Source organism: Chelmon rostratus, chromosome 14, assembly GCF_017976325.1.
Source record: "Chelmon rostratus isolate fCheRos1 chromosome 14, fCheRos1.pri, whole genome shotgun sequence".
In the NCBI taxonomy this organism is placed as follows: domain Eukaryota; kingdom Metazoa; phylum Chordata; class Actinopteri; order Chaetodontiformes; family Chaetodontidae; genus Chelmon; species Chelmon rostratus.
Window position 1 is genome coordinate 12,211,862 of NC_055671.1, and position 14,708 is coordinate 12,226,569.

Below are 14,708 nucleotides of genomic sequence, written 5' to 3' on the forward strand. Positions count from 1 at the left end.
GTGATGTCTCTGAGAACAGTGTGATTTTATAATATATTATCATTTGTAATAATATAGAAGTACATCACACAACACTACTACTTGCTAGACATTTGACTTTGTGTGGTGTTACTACAAAATAAAATGCTGAGTTACAGGTTACAGAACTCATTATCCCACTGATTGGTCATTAACCTTGGAGGTGAAAAACTTTCATGAATACACACAAATTAACTACATCTTATATAATATGTCAATGAACTTTAATCATCAGCCACAAAATCTATGAATCTCTTTTTAATTAGCATTTAAACATTTTGGAGGGTTTAACACATTTTCATCAAGAGGAAAACAGAAGTCCTGCTTGCACATTTTAAAAAGAAGTCACTGTGGTCAGAGATTAACTTAAAAGGCATTTTGCATCACTTCCCTAACAAATACGCTGTACTTCATATACAGCATTTCATTACCACATAATGCCAACACACATCCTGCACGCTGATTGAGTTCTGTCGCTGCAATATTGTTCACTCTATCAATCAGTCAACCAAATATACACACAGTCACGGACGCACACACAGACATTTTGACACTTTATCACAAAAATGATCATTTTTGCACTTTGCATTAATTTTGGAATAGAAAAGGCATCTTGTATTGCACTATTATGAGAAACTACTGTCAAGACATTTAGATTAAGATAGATAAATAATTAGTTCAAATCTTCAAATTTGTGTAAATTCAAAATATAATCTCATCATTCTGGTCACTTCATTAGACTCTGTCACAATACACATTAGGCTTATATTATTGCATATACATTACATATTTGTTATAAAGAAATATATAACCATAGGACTCCACATCAGCACCCACATCTTACATTAGATATCTTTAGAGGAATTCATGTGTAAATTGTGTTTTAAATCTTCCTTCCTTCCTTGTACACCCTATGACACTTGGATCCAATAGTTCATGCAAATAACCCAAAGCAAGAAATTTAGAAGTTCAATCACCAGATTACAATCTTTCCGCATTATGAGAGTACAGATAAAGCAAAACAGCCTGCAACAACATAGAACTTTCTATACAACAGTACCTTATGACTGGCACATCTTTCTTACACTTATTGTACAGCCCTCTGCACTAATGACACTAATAGACAAAACCAAAACATAAAAATGTATTTTCAAATACAATTTGACCTGCGGTGCATATGCATGACTTCCACAATCAAGACTTATTCCTGTATTTTCTGCTAACAGGCTGTAAAAGGCCTGTGGTTAAGCTGGACAGCGACTTGTTACAGCGATAAATCTTTTTGTAGAGAAACTGTTCCAGCAAGAGTGAATCTGACTTCAGGTGAGCTCCTTAAAGGCAAAGCTGGAAACAACTAATTAAAGTTTCCGGTCCATGTGATGGAACTGTGTGGGGGCCATCATTTAATGAATGAGCCAGCTTATCCTGTAAATGATGGAGTCTTGGGGCATTTGAAGGCCTGAATCAAGTTCGTGTGAATGTCTAGGGGAGAGGGATAAGATGTGGCGCTGTCATGAATTTGTTCTTATTTGTTGAGCCCGTTGACGTTCTCAGGAACGAGGCCCTCCATGACGGCACGCTTTGACTCCAGGATCTGCAAGAGCGAAGCAAAGATGATGCAAGATGCAACTTACTGTGCCTGTACAGAGGTCATAGTGGTGTTGTACTAGCTGCATTATACTGAGAGGTGCTGGGAACAAAATATTAGTAACACCTCTGAATATGATGCAGTCCAGTACAACATTACAACAGTATATTGTAAGCATTATAAAGATAGACTTCAAATAGATCATTCAAAGAAAATGTGATCTGTTTTATTTAGTAACACAGATTTCAGTCTGAATAAATTCCTTCAGGTAATACAACAATGAACATTAATGAGCACAGACTGGTGTGTCTTAGGGTTAAGGAAACAAATGATAACAAATTACTGACACATAATGAAGTATAACGGCAGATATTGTAGTGGCACACTCACCTGGAAGTTAGCGCTGAGACCAAGGATGCTTTGCATGTTTGTACTGTAGTAACCCAAAACATACTCTCCACCAAGCAGAGGGATCTCATCCTTATCCACAGTTATCTGCAGCCAAAACATAAACACATGCCATGCTAATTAAGCATGCATTCATACGGCGTTTGCCCAGACGAAGACACAAATGCACTTTACCTGTATGACTTCATTTGTCTCCGGCAGCTCGTCCTCTCTGACCCACACAAAGGTTTCATAATCGGATGCACTCTTGAATCCCACCTGCAGGAGAACAACCGCATGAGTTCAGCTCTGTTTGTATTATGTTACTTGTTTTTTTCCCTCTATGTCTGTCCCAGTACCTTGTACAGGCCAATCCAGTCCCACGTGGAAGACATGAAGTCCTCTTGGACAGTGTAGTTAAGAAGTGCATCCTGGTCGGCGCTCCATATACCCACAGGAGATATGTGCACCAGAGGTGTGTCAAAGCACTTCCTCAGCTGTGAGAAAGACGGGAGGAAAGAGAAGCTTTAACAATGCGGACAACTGTTCATTTAAGGAGCAGACTTGTATATGTAGTGACAGTGAGTCTGCGCTCACCTCCAGACCAAAGGTTGCAATGACGGGCTTGTGGTCGCTGACTCCGTAGCTCATGTCACTGGTGTATTTGTCCTGAGTGACCAGGAGTGGATACTCATCGAGCCCATCGTCAACAGAAGTTGATGCCTTCTCATCATCGTCCTCAGACGGCGTGGCTTTGGGTTTGATGCGCCAGAGGATCCGATCCGTCCAGGCTGGTTTCCTCTTCTTGCCACTGAGCAAAGCGAAGCGTTGATACCACAGTTCCCAGTTTGAGAATGAGTTTAATTCTTCTTTTCTGTTTCTTACCTGATATGTCACATTTCCACTGTCTATCCCCATCAATCTAACTAACAACTCTTTCTTTGACGCAAAAATATTGGAAACAGTGCTGTTAAAGAACACACACCAGGCAAACACACAGATGCAATGCAGAGCTATACCTACAGTGTAGCGTGCTATGGAGAAATGATGGCTGTCAGGAGTGAACAATACCATTTGAGATGGTATCACAGCTTATGTATGTGCGCATTTAAACATGACACATGCATTATGCACGAACAAACGGTGGGGTGCTGGGTGCAGGAGACCTTTTGCGTTATGTCAGTGTCTCCAGTTATTTTGTGATTGTAGGTTATATGTATATAACCTATTCTATAGTGTGGGGCCCTCGATCTATGGAGACACCCACCTTAGCAGGTCTTGCTCCCTGTACCAGGCCCCCAACCAGACAGAGAGCAGCCCCCAGGTGAGGGAGGTGAGGAGAAAGAAGAGGGTGGTGCTGCAGCGCTGCAGGGGCCTGGGTCTGTACATGGTTAGGGGCAGCGCCACAGTGCTCTTTCTGAGAGAGACACATACATGGTGCTGGTGTCACGAATGGATACACCTCACAGAAAGAGCTGCACCCAACATCCTCTGTGCATCAGGGTTCACTGCTCTGTGGTCATGTTTAGTGCTTCTCAGGGGTTGCATGTTTTATTCCAACTAAATATGCGGTGGCAAACGTTTCGGGAAAAGGGACAGATGGTGCGGCGACTACGAAATAAATGAATGTGGGGCATGCAACACACAAAAAATACGTAGTGTGTCTTACGTAAAACCCAACCATGTCTTCGGAGAGCTGTGCAAAATTCAAAACGGACACAAGAGCGACAGGATAAAGTGTGAGAACTGTGTTGAGTATTTGTGTGCAAAACTATTGGTTTGTCGCATGTGTTACCTGGTATCATAGGTGTCAGAGTTACGATCAAACTTGTAGGTGGGTTTAAAATTTAAGGGCCCCTCCTCAAATTCCTGCAGGAATGGTTCGTTCTTCTTCATCATGACGAGCTGCAGGAACATGAAGTAAATTAGTGAAATCATGTTTGTGTGTGTGTGTGTGTGTGTTTGTGTGTGTACTTATTGCAGCACATCACCTGGTCTTTGCTCCAGAGCAAATTAAGGCGTCCGCTGTTGATGGACGAGCGGAGGAAGTGCAAGCCGTGGTCGGCAATACGGAAGTTCAGGTCACCAAAGCAGAACGCCACCCTGTGTGTGAGAGGGATGGAGCCTCACTTTACCTGCTATACAACAACCTCGGTGCATATATTTCACAGTGTGTGTGTGTGTGTGTGTGTGTGACGCACTGACTTGTGGTCCAGGACATGTGGTGTGTCAGAGACGTCAAAGTCTTGTGCCTCCAGAATGTACTCAAACTCGTCGACGCGCTGCAGAGCGTAGTTCATGTGAGCTGCTAGGTGGCAGTTAAGGAAGCACACCATGTGTCCATAGAAAGAAAAGCGCACAGACACTCCTCCTTTGTTCCCCTGACACAGATAAACAGACGAGAAGGAATACAGTATGTGAAATGAAAGATAAAGTGGATTTCCAAAGACTCGCCTAGTGAGTTTAAAGTCATGTTTTCATCTTTTAGGAATCGAAACCTATTAAAGCTAAACACACAAATTAATCTTAATGCAGTATTTACATGTAAATAAAATTTGATGTAGTTTGTAACCACCTCTTCATAAAATGGATTACAACATTTGTCTTACAAGTGCACCGCTCCAGTTTTAGTGCTCTTCCTCTGTGATTTCATTCTTTCAAAGCTGTTGCACATTCCACTAAACACAAACAATAGGCCTTTCATAATGTGTTTAAACTCTACAGCCTGTGATGCCAGTGGGATTCCTGGTGTGCAGAGTTTAACAGTGCTGCTGTCTATAAGGTTCTAGCCAAACCGGTGCTCCCATTGGGACTTCTTACCCAGTAGCCAAAGATGCCAGTACGAGTGTAGGTGGTCTGGATCTTTCGGATGTAGGGGAGATGAATTTGTTTGGCAAAAACCAGCAGCAGCAGACCCTGCATCCTCACTGATGTGACCTAGACAGACGTGGAGACAGATTTTAGTCATCATTTTAAGATTTTGTTTGTCCCTTATTGTCCCCACTATAGCATTTTGTTTAACTCAGTTTGAAATTACATAGTTGTAATATTACATACTACAATTTGCATTATATGAAAACATGTAAATATACAGTGTAAAGAAATATGTACTGCAGCTAAAATCAGCCAAGATATGACCAGTTTCACAGTATTTGAGTTTTTTTAAGCAGCCCCATGGTTATATATGTCTTCAAAACATACAGCAGCCTTAAAGACACTATTATTCATACCAGCTGTTCATGTGCACACATCCATTCTGTTTATACCAGTTCACACAGTCCCATCCCCCGTCTCCTCCGTTGCCCTCTCTCACCTTGACGAAGCCTCTGGGTGCCAGTGTGTCCATGAAGACGTGGCTCCAGGAGTCCTCCACTAGCAGGTCAGAGATGAACCTCAAAGGGGTGGCACTCACCTCCTGCAGGCTGACGCACACCAACACAAACGAATGAAAAACACAACACACGCATGTGATCTTTTCCTTCTTTTCTCACCAAAGCATTAAAAGAGACACGTTTATCCTTCAGTCCAAGTCCTGGCAAAGGTTAGAAATTCCAGTTTCCATAATGTTGTTCCTCACCCGATCACATAGAGGTCTGTGGGCGGCTGGACGTCAAGCTGCAGCAAAGAGGTGACGTCTTCAGGAGGCTCCGCTGTGGCCACGTTCCAGGTCACCATGTGCAGCCTGAAAATGATTACAAATATATTTTCCTTGTGTAAATATGCCTACCTCAGAGTTAATTTATTCATTTTTTCTGCGTATATTACATTGTTAGTGTACAAATATAATACAACAACAGAAAAACTGGAAAACAATTTTAATCTCAGTCAATTTTAAGTTTTACTTTTTTCTATTTTTGCTGTATTTCTACATCTACTGTCATTCCTACTTACTAATTTCAACAACATATAATACATAGCACAGCATTCTACAGTTTGCTTGCATCCTCTGACATTGGAAAAATAAGATATTAACATATTTACTTTACTCAACTTCCATTTTTTTTATTCTTGTTAGAATAATTGGAAATCACTACAAAGTGTAAGACTGATGAAATCCAGATGTGATCAGATACATTGAATTTGAAGTTCCTGTCAGGTTTTTACATTTTTTGGACATTTTTGCTTTGACAACATGAACTCAGAAACTTCCTGCGTGTGTGTATCTGTGTTATTTTGTGTATGAGTGAATGAGCACACGTAAACCTGAATGCATCTGTGGGAATGAAGCGTCCACAGAGGTGAAAGGCTTCATCCAGGGTGCGGGACACTTCTTCATTGGCTTCATCGTCAGAGCTCATGTCCTCTATGCAGGTCAGCAGCTGGGTCAGACGCTGGCGGAGGAGCATCTTGGACCTCGAGCCTTGAGACGCTGAGCTGCTCATGCTGTCTGAGCGCACGCGTGGACTGTCCGTCAAGGGGTCCATCTTTGGATCTTAGACTGGAAAAAGCGCTTCCCAGTGTAAGCTTTGTTGTATGTCCACAAGCTCTGGAAGGTTGTCCAAGATTGCTCAAATAAAAAAATAAAGATGCTGTCCTGCAAGGGCAAAGCAGTAAAACCCAGTGGAATAAACGCCTGTGGCTTGATTTCACCTCAGACTTCTTTGGTTGGTTTAGTTGCAGCCATTTGATGTGAGAGGCCTTTCCTCTGCTCAGGCCACTGGAAGTAACACGAACTGATTCCTAGTTAGTCAAATCTCTCCGCTTGTGCTTCAGGCAGCTTCAGATTTAGGTCCTGGCCAGGACAACAAGCTCGTAAGCCCAGGACGGAGTTTTCCTGGATTGTTGCGGTCCCCTCTGTGGCAGAGCCCCGTGTGCTCATGCAGCAATGGGGTCGACTCAGGAATGTGGGCAAGAATGAGTCCGATTTGGCCTCTAATCGCAGGCAGGAGACGGGCATGTGAGCACGTGTGTGTGTTTGTCTGTGAGTGTGTGTAGTCACAGAGAGTAGAAGAGGAGGACCAGAGGCTGATCCTCCATCATTGTAAGCACTGTTGCAAGACTTGGGTAACCCTTCAGATCCCTAAGAGGTTTACTGCCAGCGTTTTCTCTGTACCAGCTGAGTACACTGAACCATGCATGCAACCCCGCAATTACAGCCATGCATTAGCGAGGGCACAACAGCGCACAATAGCATTAGCTTCTTTTGGCCTCAATCCAGTCTCTCTTCATATAGGTGAAAGGTTATCTTTGTAAATCCAGAGAGAGGTGGGGGTTAAATGCAGTTTATAAGCTCTGACACAGTCTATTTTTTCTCCTTAGAAAAAAAGCTCAAATAATTCTAATTAAGTGTTACGGCATCGGCAATAGTGGACAAATTACATAATGGATTTGTAAGCACACATTACATGAAGCAATCAGCGACTCCAACCCATTTTGCTGGATTCTTAAATGGTTTACAGTTTACAAAACCATGAATTCAATGAAATAAAATTTAAACTTTAAATGATAAGTTTAATTCCAGGCTCAAGTTACCGACATTGGTAACATTCCAGTACATGGTACTTTGGAATACTCCTTATGTATTTTTTCAGCAAACTTTTTTACCCTTGATACTTATTTTTCCCTGAAACTTATTTCTGGAGGACAGTCTTTATTTATTGCCTCATTAACTCTAAAACTATGTGCAGAATATATATAATATCATAGCTTCTGAGGAGCTGTACAAACTCATGTTAATAATATTTAAAAGTGTGTTGATTGTCATCATGTGGGAAAAGTATAGCAATAGAAATAAATTATATTGCATTACTTTGAGGACTACATCACTGAATCCAGTTTTTGGTATTTTACCTTTACACTTTTATATGAGTAATTAACGGCTCTATAATCTATAACTTCTCATACCCAGTTATGAAATCATTTCAGACTGAGCCACTGGTCTGGTTGCAGAGTTTAGACAATAAACCATGGCAGGAAGTCAACAGTGTTTTAATTTTTGGAGGGCTGTGGGGGACAATGCTAGCTCTATGCCCTTACACAATCAAAAATGCTAATCTTGGGTGCCCCAGTTCTCCCTGCCACTTCATGTAACAGTGTCACATGCAGAGACTTAGGGCACATTCTTCAGCAAGCAGAAGTGTTAAGTGGATAACCGAAGGGGTTCACCGGTCCAGTGAAAAATGATGAATGGGAGACTATTTAAGTTTTATAAGAGAGCAAAAAGACTCAGAACCAGTAGCCTTAAAGCTACTTATGAAGGTTAGGCAATTCAGACACTGTGCAAAGGCTTTATACCTTCTTTCTGTGGACCCTCTCACCTTTTCTGCCTGAAGTCCGTGCTGTCTCTCACAATTACATTCATCACCACTTTCTCTCTCTTGTTCCCTCCTACTCTTTACCCTTGCAAGACCATCAGAGGGTGAAGAAGAAGAGCATGAGGTCTGTATGGGATTTGGATCTTACCTGCACTTGTCTCTCGCACCACTTCGAAATCTCCCAGAGCTCATTTTCTCCCCTGTAGGCGAGCACAGTCACACAAAGTGTAAACAACGAGGAAACACACATGCCAAGATAAAATGATTGCTTCTATTGCGGCCAGTTTCACGGGAGCACAGACCAGCGCCCAATAAAACAGACCTGACAGGGATGCCTGAAAGTCATCTCTGAAATGGGTTTGTAATCATGTCTAATCACTGTTAGCTTCATCCACATTAAAGTGACAGCGCCCTGAAGGTCACATGTAAAAACAGCAACACTTTACTTGATTTTATAAAACTTGATCAAAAGATTGTAAAATATAAATTGATTAGATTTTTATACTCAGGTAAATATTTGACAATGTGATTGGTGATGGGTTAAAACATAACATCTTATTGATAGATAATAACACAAGTTGCAGGAACATTTCAGTGTTGAACATTCATTCAGGTAGATTGTGTACAAGAGGAGCCTTTAAACTGTGTAGTTTTACTGTTACTATGAAGAAACTCTAGTAGTGCTTCCGTTTGTCACCATAGTCTGTAATAACACACACTCACTCTTGCATTAGCGTCAATATAATTTTTTTTCCACTTGGGGGCAGCATAACAAGCTGAAAACACATTGAAACATTATCACCTCATGGCTAATATGTTAGCAAACTAGCTAGTTGGCTATGCAGCAGAAACTGGACCACATTAGCATTAATTTGGAGACATGTCTCTGGCCACCTGACAAATATTAAGTCCAATTTCATTACATTTTAGCTCCGTTTTGTTTCCCAACAACTGCAAGGGAAATATTTGGCTTTTTAGCTCCTAAATGCCCCGCTATGTTCAGCTAGCTAGAAAACATTGAAACATTATTACTTCAAGGCTAACAAGTTAGCAAACTAGCTAATAGTCTATTTATACATGCAGCAGACACTGGACTACATTAGCATTAATTCGGAGACATATCTCTGGCCTCCTGACAAATATTAAGTCCAAAATTCACTACCTTTTAGCTCTGTTTCAAAAATTAGGCCCATAAAACGTAGCTGTGTGAATAGGTCTTTATCACAATATTACTAAAAAACACACAGAGAGAGACTAATTAAAAGACAGGATTTGTTGCTGTTATACCACACAGGTATCTGAGAGTGGAAGGATTACAAGGAAGTTGAATATAACAGAACTTATAGAGAGTTACAATGGCTGCACCATTGCAAACATATTAAATTCACTACTTGTTGGCCTTATAGGACAGTTCTACCTGTGACCCTTGAGAACCTCAGTTCTCTACTTAGCCAGAAACAAGGAATCACCTTTGCTTCCTCCACAGTTTCCTTTAACTTCATTAAGACTAATACCATGAGTGCTCCTGCTACATCTTCAAGAAAAATGTGACACACATAGCAAAAACAGCTTTTTGTGTGAGACAGTTTCGTCTTTGAACAAGAACATCATTCTCTCACATTCAGAAATCCAAATGTTTACTCTACTGAATCCAGCACATCTCTGTTGAATGGTTGTTTGAAAACAAAAAGCAGCACAGCATCATCCATTCAGTACAGTACCTTTATCTGTGTGTCTTCGCTGTGGCGTCCGGAAAAAGCTGCAGACCCCCTGTGCGCAGATGACGAAGATCTCCAAAGGGGAGTCAAGAGACTGGATCTGCTTTCCTATCGTGAGTCCCGTTGTCTGACTGTTTGCTCTCTTTTCGGTTCCCTCGCTTTCTGCTCGGCCGTTCCAGTTCTGGGTGCAAGGTCCCACTCACAACCTGCTCTGGACTTAAAGCGTAACATCGGATCAAGCTATTATCCCAGGTTGGTTAACAACCCGGTGAGAAAGTATTATCTTATTCATGAATGGACATGTCTGTTTATTCAATGTCACCATGACGCATGGTATTTGTTGCACGAAAGCCCTCTTTGTATGTTCACAAATAATCCTTTACTTTCTTAATAGTATGGAATGTGTCGGGTGCTCTGCTTTTCCATGTGCTATTTTAATTAATACTGTGATTTCTCCTAAAGGGCAATATCTCAGGACACAGCGGGGCATAATATACTGTATAAGATGATTTATACCTCTCTTATATCTGTCTGTTAAGTATGAAGCTACAGCCAGGAAACAGTCAGCTTAGCTTAGCATAAAGACTGCAAACAAGGGAAGACAACTAGCCTGGTTCTGTCCATTGCTAACACAAGAAATTACATCATTGCACCAGGTCATGAAATAGTCCCCAATGTAGCATAACCCCAAAGTAAAACATAGTTTTTGTGCGTCAGTTTTTATACGGATTAAACAAACTAGATACATGATAATTGGCTTTTTGGTGGATTTTGTGACCACTGGTGAGTCAGGCTTGTTGTTTCTCCCTGTTTCTTGTCTTTGTGCTAAGCTAAGCTACAGCTTTAAATCAGGATTCGCTTCATTTTGAGTCATGCAAGAAAATAAATATAGACATGAAATTCTTTAAAGAACTCAATATATGTTTCAGCTCAATGACATCTATAAATGTTTGCAGAGCAAAATATGTCCTCTCAGACACCCACACACTGTGCAGCGTCTCATCAACTTCTCACAAAATGTGTAGCAGCTTTCTGTACTGGCCCCTTTTCCGCCTCATAATCAGGATTTAAAGTAATCTTTGCCATCCAAACCTGATTAATTTTACCCTGCCTGCAGTGTGTGTTTGTGTGTGTGTGTGTGTGGTGTGTGTGCTGCCTACCACCGTGTCCCTTTTGATACTTTACACTGGGGGCGCCAACCAAAGTTATTCAAATTCTACACATAGAGGCTTTAATTAACCTTTTATTCAATTCATCAAAGTATTGTTTCAATAGACTGATTTATTCTTTTCATGTCTACTGTGTGTATTTTTTCCAGCTATCTTTGCTCCATCCAATTTATATCCAATTGCTTGATAAATTGATTTATGTGTTTATGGATTACTCAGTTAAACCTTTTTAAAATCTCCCTTTTTGGCATCCATTTAATTGATGATTGATTCTTAATCACATGCAAGGCTATACAGTATATAGAAAACATAGTATAGTAGCACCATTGTCCTCTTGTGTTCCTCTTGCAGTCTCATTTATTTTTCCAAACAGGGGGACTTAAGGTGATGGGATGATGGTGTATGTCAGGTGATAAATCTGAAAGCTAAAGCCACCTGTTGGGACATATAGTCAGAGATGTGAAGCTATATTCCTAAATCCACCAGTAAATTGCTTTATTATTGATCTTACTGATGTGTGGATTCTGAAGAAATATTTCTGAGCTTCTCAAAGCTTTTCTAGAACTGGGGAGATGATTTTCCAAATGTCCAAAATATTTAATATTTCTAATGACTGTAGGTAGCTACCACATGGGTTTTGCTATGAGTCTATTGAACCTATGACAGCCTTGAAGCTCCTACAATCTGGATCCTGTACAGCAAATTAATCATTTGTCTTCTTTCCTGCCACAATGATCATCGCCCTCCTGTTACAGTACACAGAAAAAAACATTGCCAAATCAAAGCGTATGTACAGTTGCTTTACTTCATTTTATTCATTTCTTTACGTCTCCAATGTACAGTAGTGTTATTGGAAGATAAGATGACAAAAAGGCACAAATTCACAATAAAAGAAAGAAAAACAGGAGACAAGTTAACAGGAGTGAGAGAGAGAGAGAGAGAGAGAGAGAGAGAGAGAGAGAGAGAGACTTAACGATTTAAAAACAGTTTGGGGTTTTGGAGTCATTTGGTTTCGTATTCTGATTATAAATCGAGGAATCTAACAACAGATATCTATGAGATTGTCTCTGTTAAACCATGTTCTCTCACAGGTTTGTATGGTATCTTCAGGCTCTTGAAATGGACCTACAGTCAGTATCTGTTTTCAAACAACCACAGCTAATTGCTTTTTTTTCTACGCCGCTGAAAAATCCAGCCCTCGAGCACCCGGTTGAAGCTGCTCCTAAATGTAGAATAACTTCCCCTCGATCCCCATCGCTAACCACGGGGGAGGGAAAAATCTAACTTGCACCGAGGCTCCGCTCAGGGCTGGCACCATCAGCTAATAACGTGGATCAATGAACTGACCCAAGCTGCCGTTATATGTTCCTTATCAGTGAGAGACGCGAGTGTAGTTCAGAGACTGACAACAGAGGTACAACAACACTCAGAACAAAAATATATATCTATACACTGTCCTGCCAATGAGACGTGGTCCCTGTGAGGGAAGAATGTGAGGACAGAAAATGGTGAAATGGGTTTTTGCTGCTTTTAATATTTTTTTTCCCTCCACCTACAAACCACATAGCAACTCAGCTCTCCACTGCTTTGCTGGAGAAATATGTAAGATTTTTTTTGACATCTACAGCTGACAGTATTCCTCAAAATGTCTTATCAGCACTAAATTTCAGCAACTGTAACTCTAAAACCTCTGTGAGAGCAACTTGTGACTCCGGTCTGTGTGACGCTGAATGTTTAGCGATGGAGCGAGAGGGTGGAGCGTCGGGGGTGTGTGTGTGCTGTAGGTTTGGCAGGACAGTCTGATCTATATATATGTGTTCATCTACATTAATTTATTTACTATTTACAAAGTCAATACATACAGTACATCCACAAATCTCCATGATTCAGTTGGTAGCCCCATCACAGACAGTGAGTGAGATGCTCGATGGACGCAGAGAGAGGTGGAAGGGTTGGACATCCAACGGCCAGTGTTTTCTTTAAAGAGGAGGCAACAGAAACTAGCTCGCGGTGATGGGTTTATAAAAGTCAGTCAGACATAATGATATACAAAGACATGAAAAAAAAGTTTAAAACTGTCACAAGATGGAAAAGAGAGTAGATTTTAGGAGTTATAAAGGAGGTTTCTCCAAAGCAAGGCTGAACTATTATGCTTGAACAGTTGCCCTGAGCAGTTGTTAATGTTTTTAAGCCCTGGTATCCTCGTGGCCAATTTGGATTTATTGGCTACTGTGCTTGGGCTTAAAACACATACATGTATAGGCTAATGACACTACTCGAATATTATCACGTCAAATGATGCAGGAGTCATTTAAATTCTCTATCACATGAATGCAACTGCTGGGAATCTGCTGGAAAACATCTGCATTTTGTCAACTCGGTGACTAATCAGAATTCAACAGGCCCTGGAAGACTGGCATCAACGCTGCTCTGTAAAAAAAATGGTGAGCTACGACAAATACATAAAGATATAATAGGGATTTGTTTGACTGCAATATTGCTCCGCTCTGTCATGTCACGAGTTAGACTGAATTTAGCTGATTATACGACGTGTTTCTTCTTCTGGATTCTTCCCGACTGACCAAACGTCTCAAAAGTCGAGCTGTCCTTGACGCAGTAAAATGGCTTAAATATTAGGCCAATACAGACTGTTTATCAAAAACTGGACTTTGTTTAATAGGCGCCAATGGGAAGCCCTTTAGTAGAACTGATATTCATACTGTTTAACATTCAGTCAGATTCCACGTGAGTGTGTGTTATTATGCTTTTGAAATGTTAGAAATTGTGTACATATATGGTTATATTTTAAAAAATAAAGGTAAATATTTATATTTAATTCCATTGTACCATTCATTAATACTAACTACCGTAATTAGTGCAAAATGTTGTTGTCTGTTAAAAATATAGGTATGGACCTCAAATTCATCAAACCCTGCACTTTAAGTGCTTAGACAGAAATGATATATAATGATATATATAATACTCTACTTCTGATGGCAGTTTTTAAGCCACAACCCTCTTTTTTATGCTCCACATGTATTAACTGCAGGCAGGTGACATAAATCAGTGTTGTCGTATTGGTATTACACTATCTGTTGCTTGCTCTTTAAAGTTTCCACACAGTTAAACAATGTGGAAGGAAAGTAAACATAGGATGGAAAAGTAAGTAATAAAATAACCGAGGACAAAGGAGGCCAAACAAAAACGTCAACGAGAGGAAGAGGGTTAGTGCCTGCTGTTATCACTCTATCGCTCCCTTCTTCAACAAGCCAGCATCAGATCTCTTAAAAGACACGCTACTGGACATCACTCATGTACACTCATGCATATACCGAAAAACCACACTATTACAAAGAACAAACTTCGGGTTCCAGCAGGAGAAAAGCCGCCTCATCCACAGACAAACACAATAAAAACGGCATTTAATAAATAACTAATCAACAACTAAACCGTCTGTGACTTTCAGCCTGGGCTCTGCTATGCTAAAACTGCTTTGAGGATAGGAACAAACCGTAGAGTACGATAGATTTGCGATGACAGAGGAGAGACCAACGTGTCATGGTAGTTATTGCTA

The 14,708-nt window shown here is 40.6% G+C and overlaps 1 protein-coding gene across 2 annotated transcripts; it reads right to left on the reverse strand.

The window, feature by feature from the left end:
• Positions 1-288: 288 nt before the first annotated feature.
• Positions 289-9,993, reverse strand: inpp5kb (inositol polyphosphate-5-phosphatase Kb). Of its 2 annotated transcripts, XM_041952660.1 has the most exons (13): positions 9,969-9,993; positions 8,396-8,447; positions 5,571-5,675; positions 5,307-5,415; positions 4,814-4,930; positions 4,199-4,374; positions 3,985-4,096; positions 3,789-3,898; positions 2,591-2,804; positions 2,353-2,490; positions 2,189-2,272; positions 1,997-2,101; positions 289-1,612 (listed from the first exon to the last, which is right to left on the reverse strand). In XM_041952660.1, the coding sequence occupies exons 2-13, from the start codon at positions 8,437-8,439 to the stop codon at positions 1,544-1,546; spliced, it is 1,383 nt and encodes a 460-aa protein (XP_041808594.1). In that variant the 5' UTR covers positions 8,440-8,447; positions 9,969-9,993; the 3' UTR covers positions 289-1,543. The 2 variants fall into 2 exon arrangements, with proteins under 2 accessions (XP_041808594.1, XP_041808593.1); XM_041952659.1 differs by lacking the exons at positions 8,396-8,447; positions 9,969-9,993 and adding an exon at positions 6,197-6,417.
• Positions 9,994-14,708: the final 4,715 nt, after the last annotated feature.

Excerpts from the sequence above, each read along its gene's own strand:
- inpp5kb (XM_041952659.1), bottom strand. The coding sequence starts at position 6,417 with ATGGACCCCTTGACGGACAGTCCACGCGTGCGCTCAGACAGCATGAGC. Across the intron at positions 4,931-5,306 it reads CACCCAGAGGCTTCGTCAAG|GTCACATCAGTGAGGATGCA; the intron begins GTGAGAGAGGGC and ends ACGTCTGTCTAG. Across the intron at positions 4,097-4,198 it reads CCACATGTCCTGGACCACAA|GGTGGCGTTCTGCTTTGGTG; the intron begins GTCAGTGCGTCA and ends TCTCACACACAG.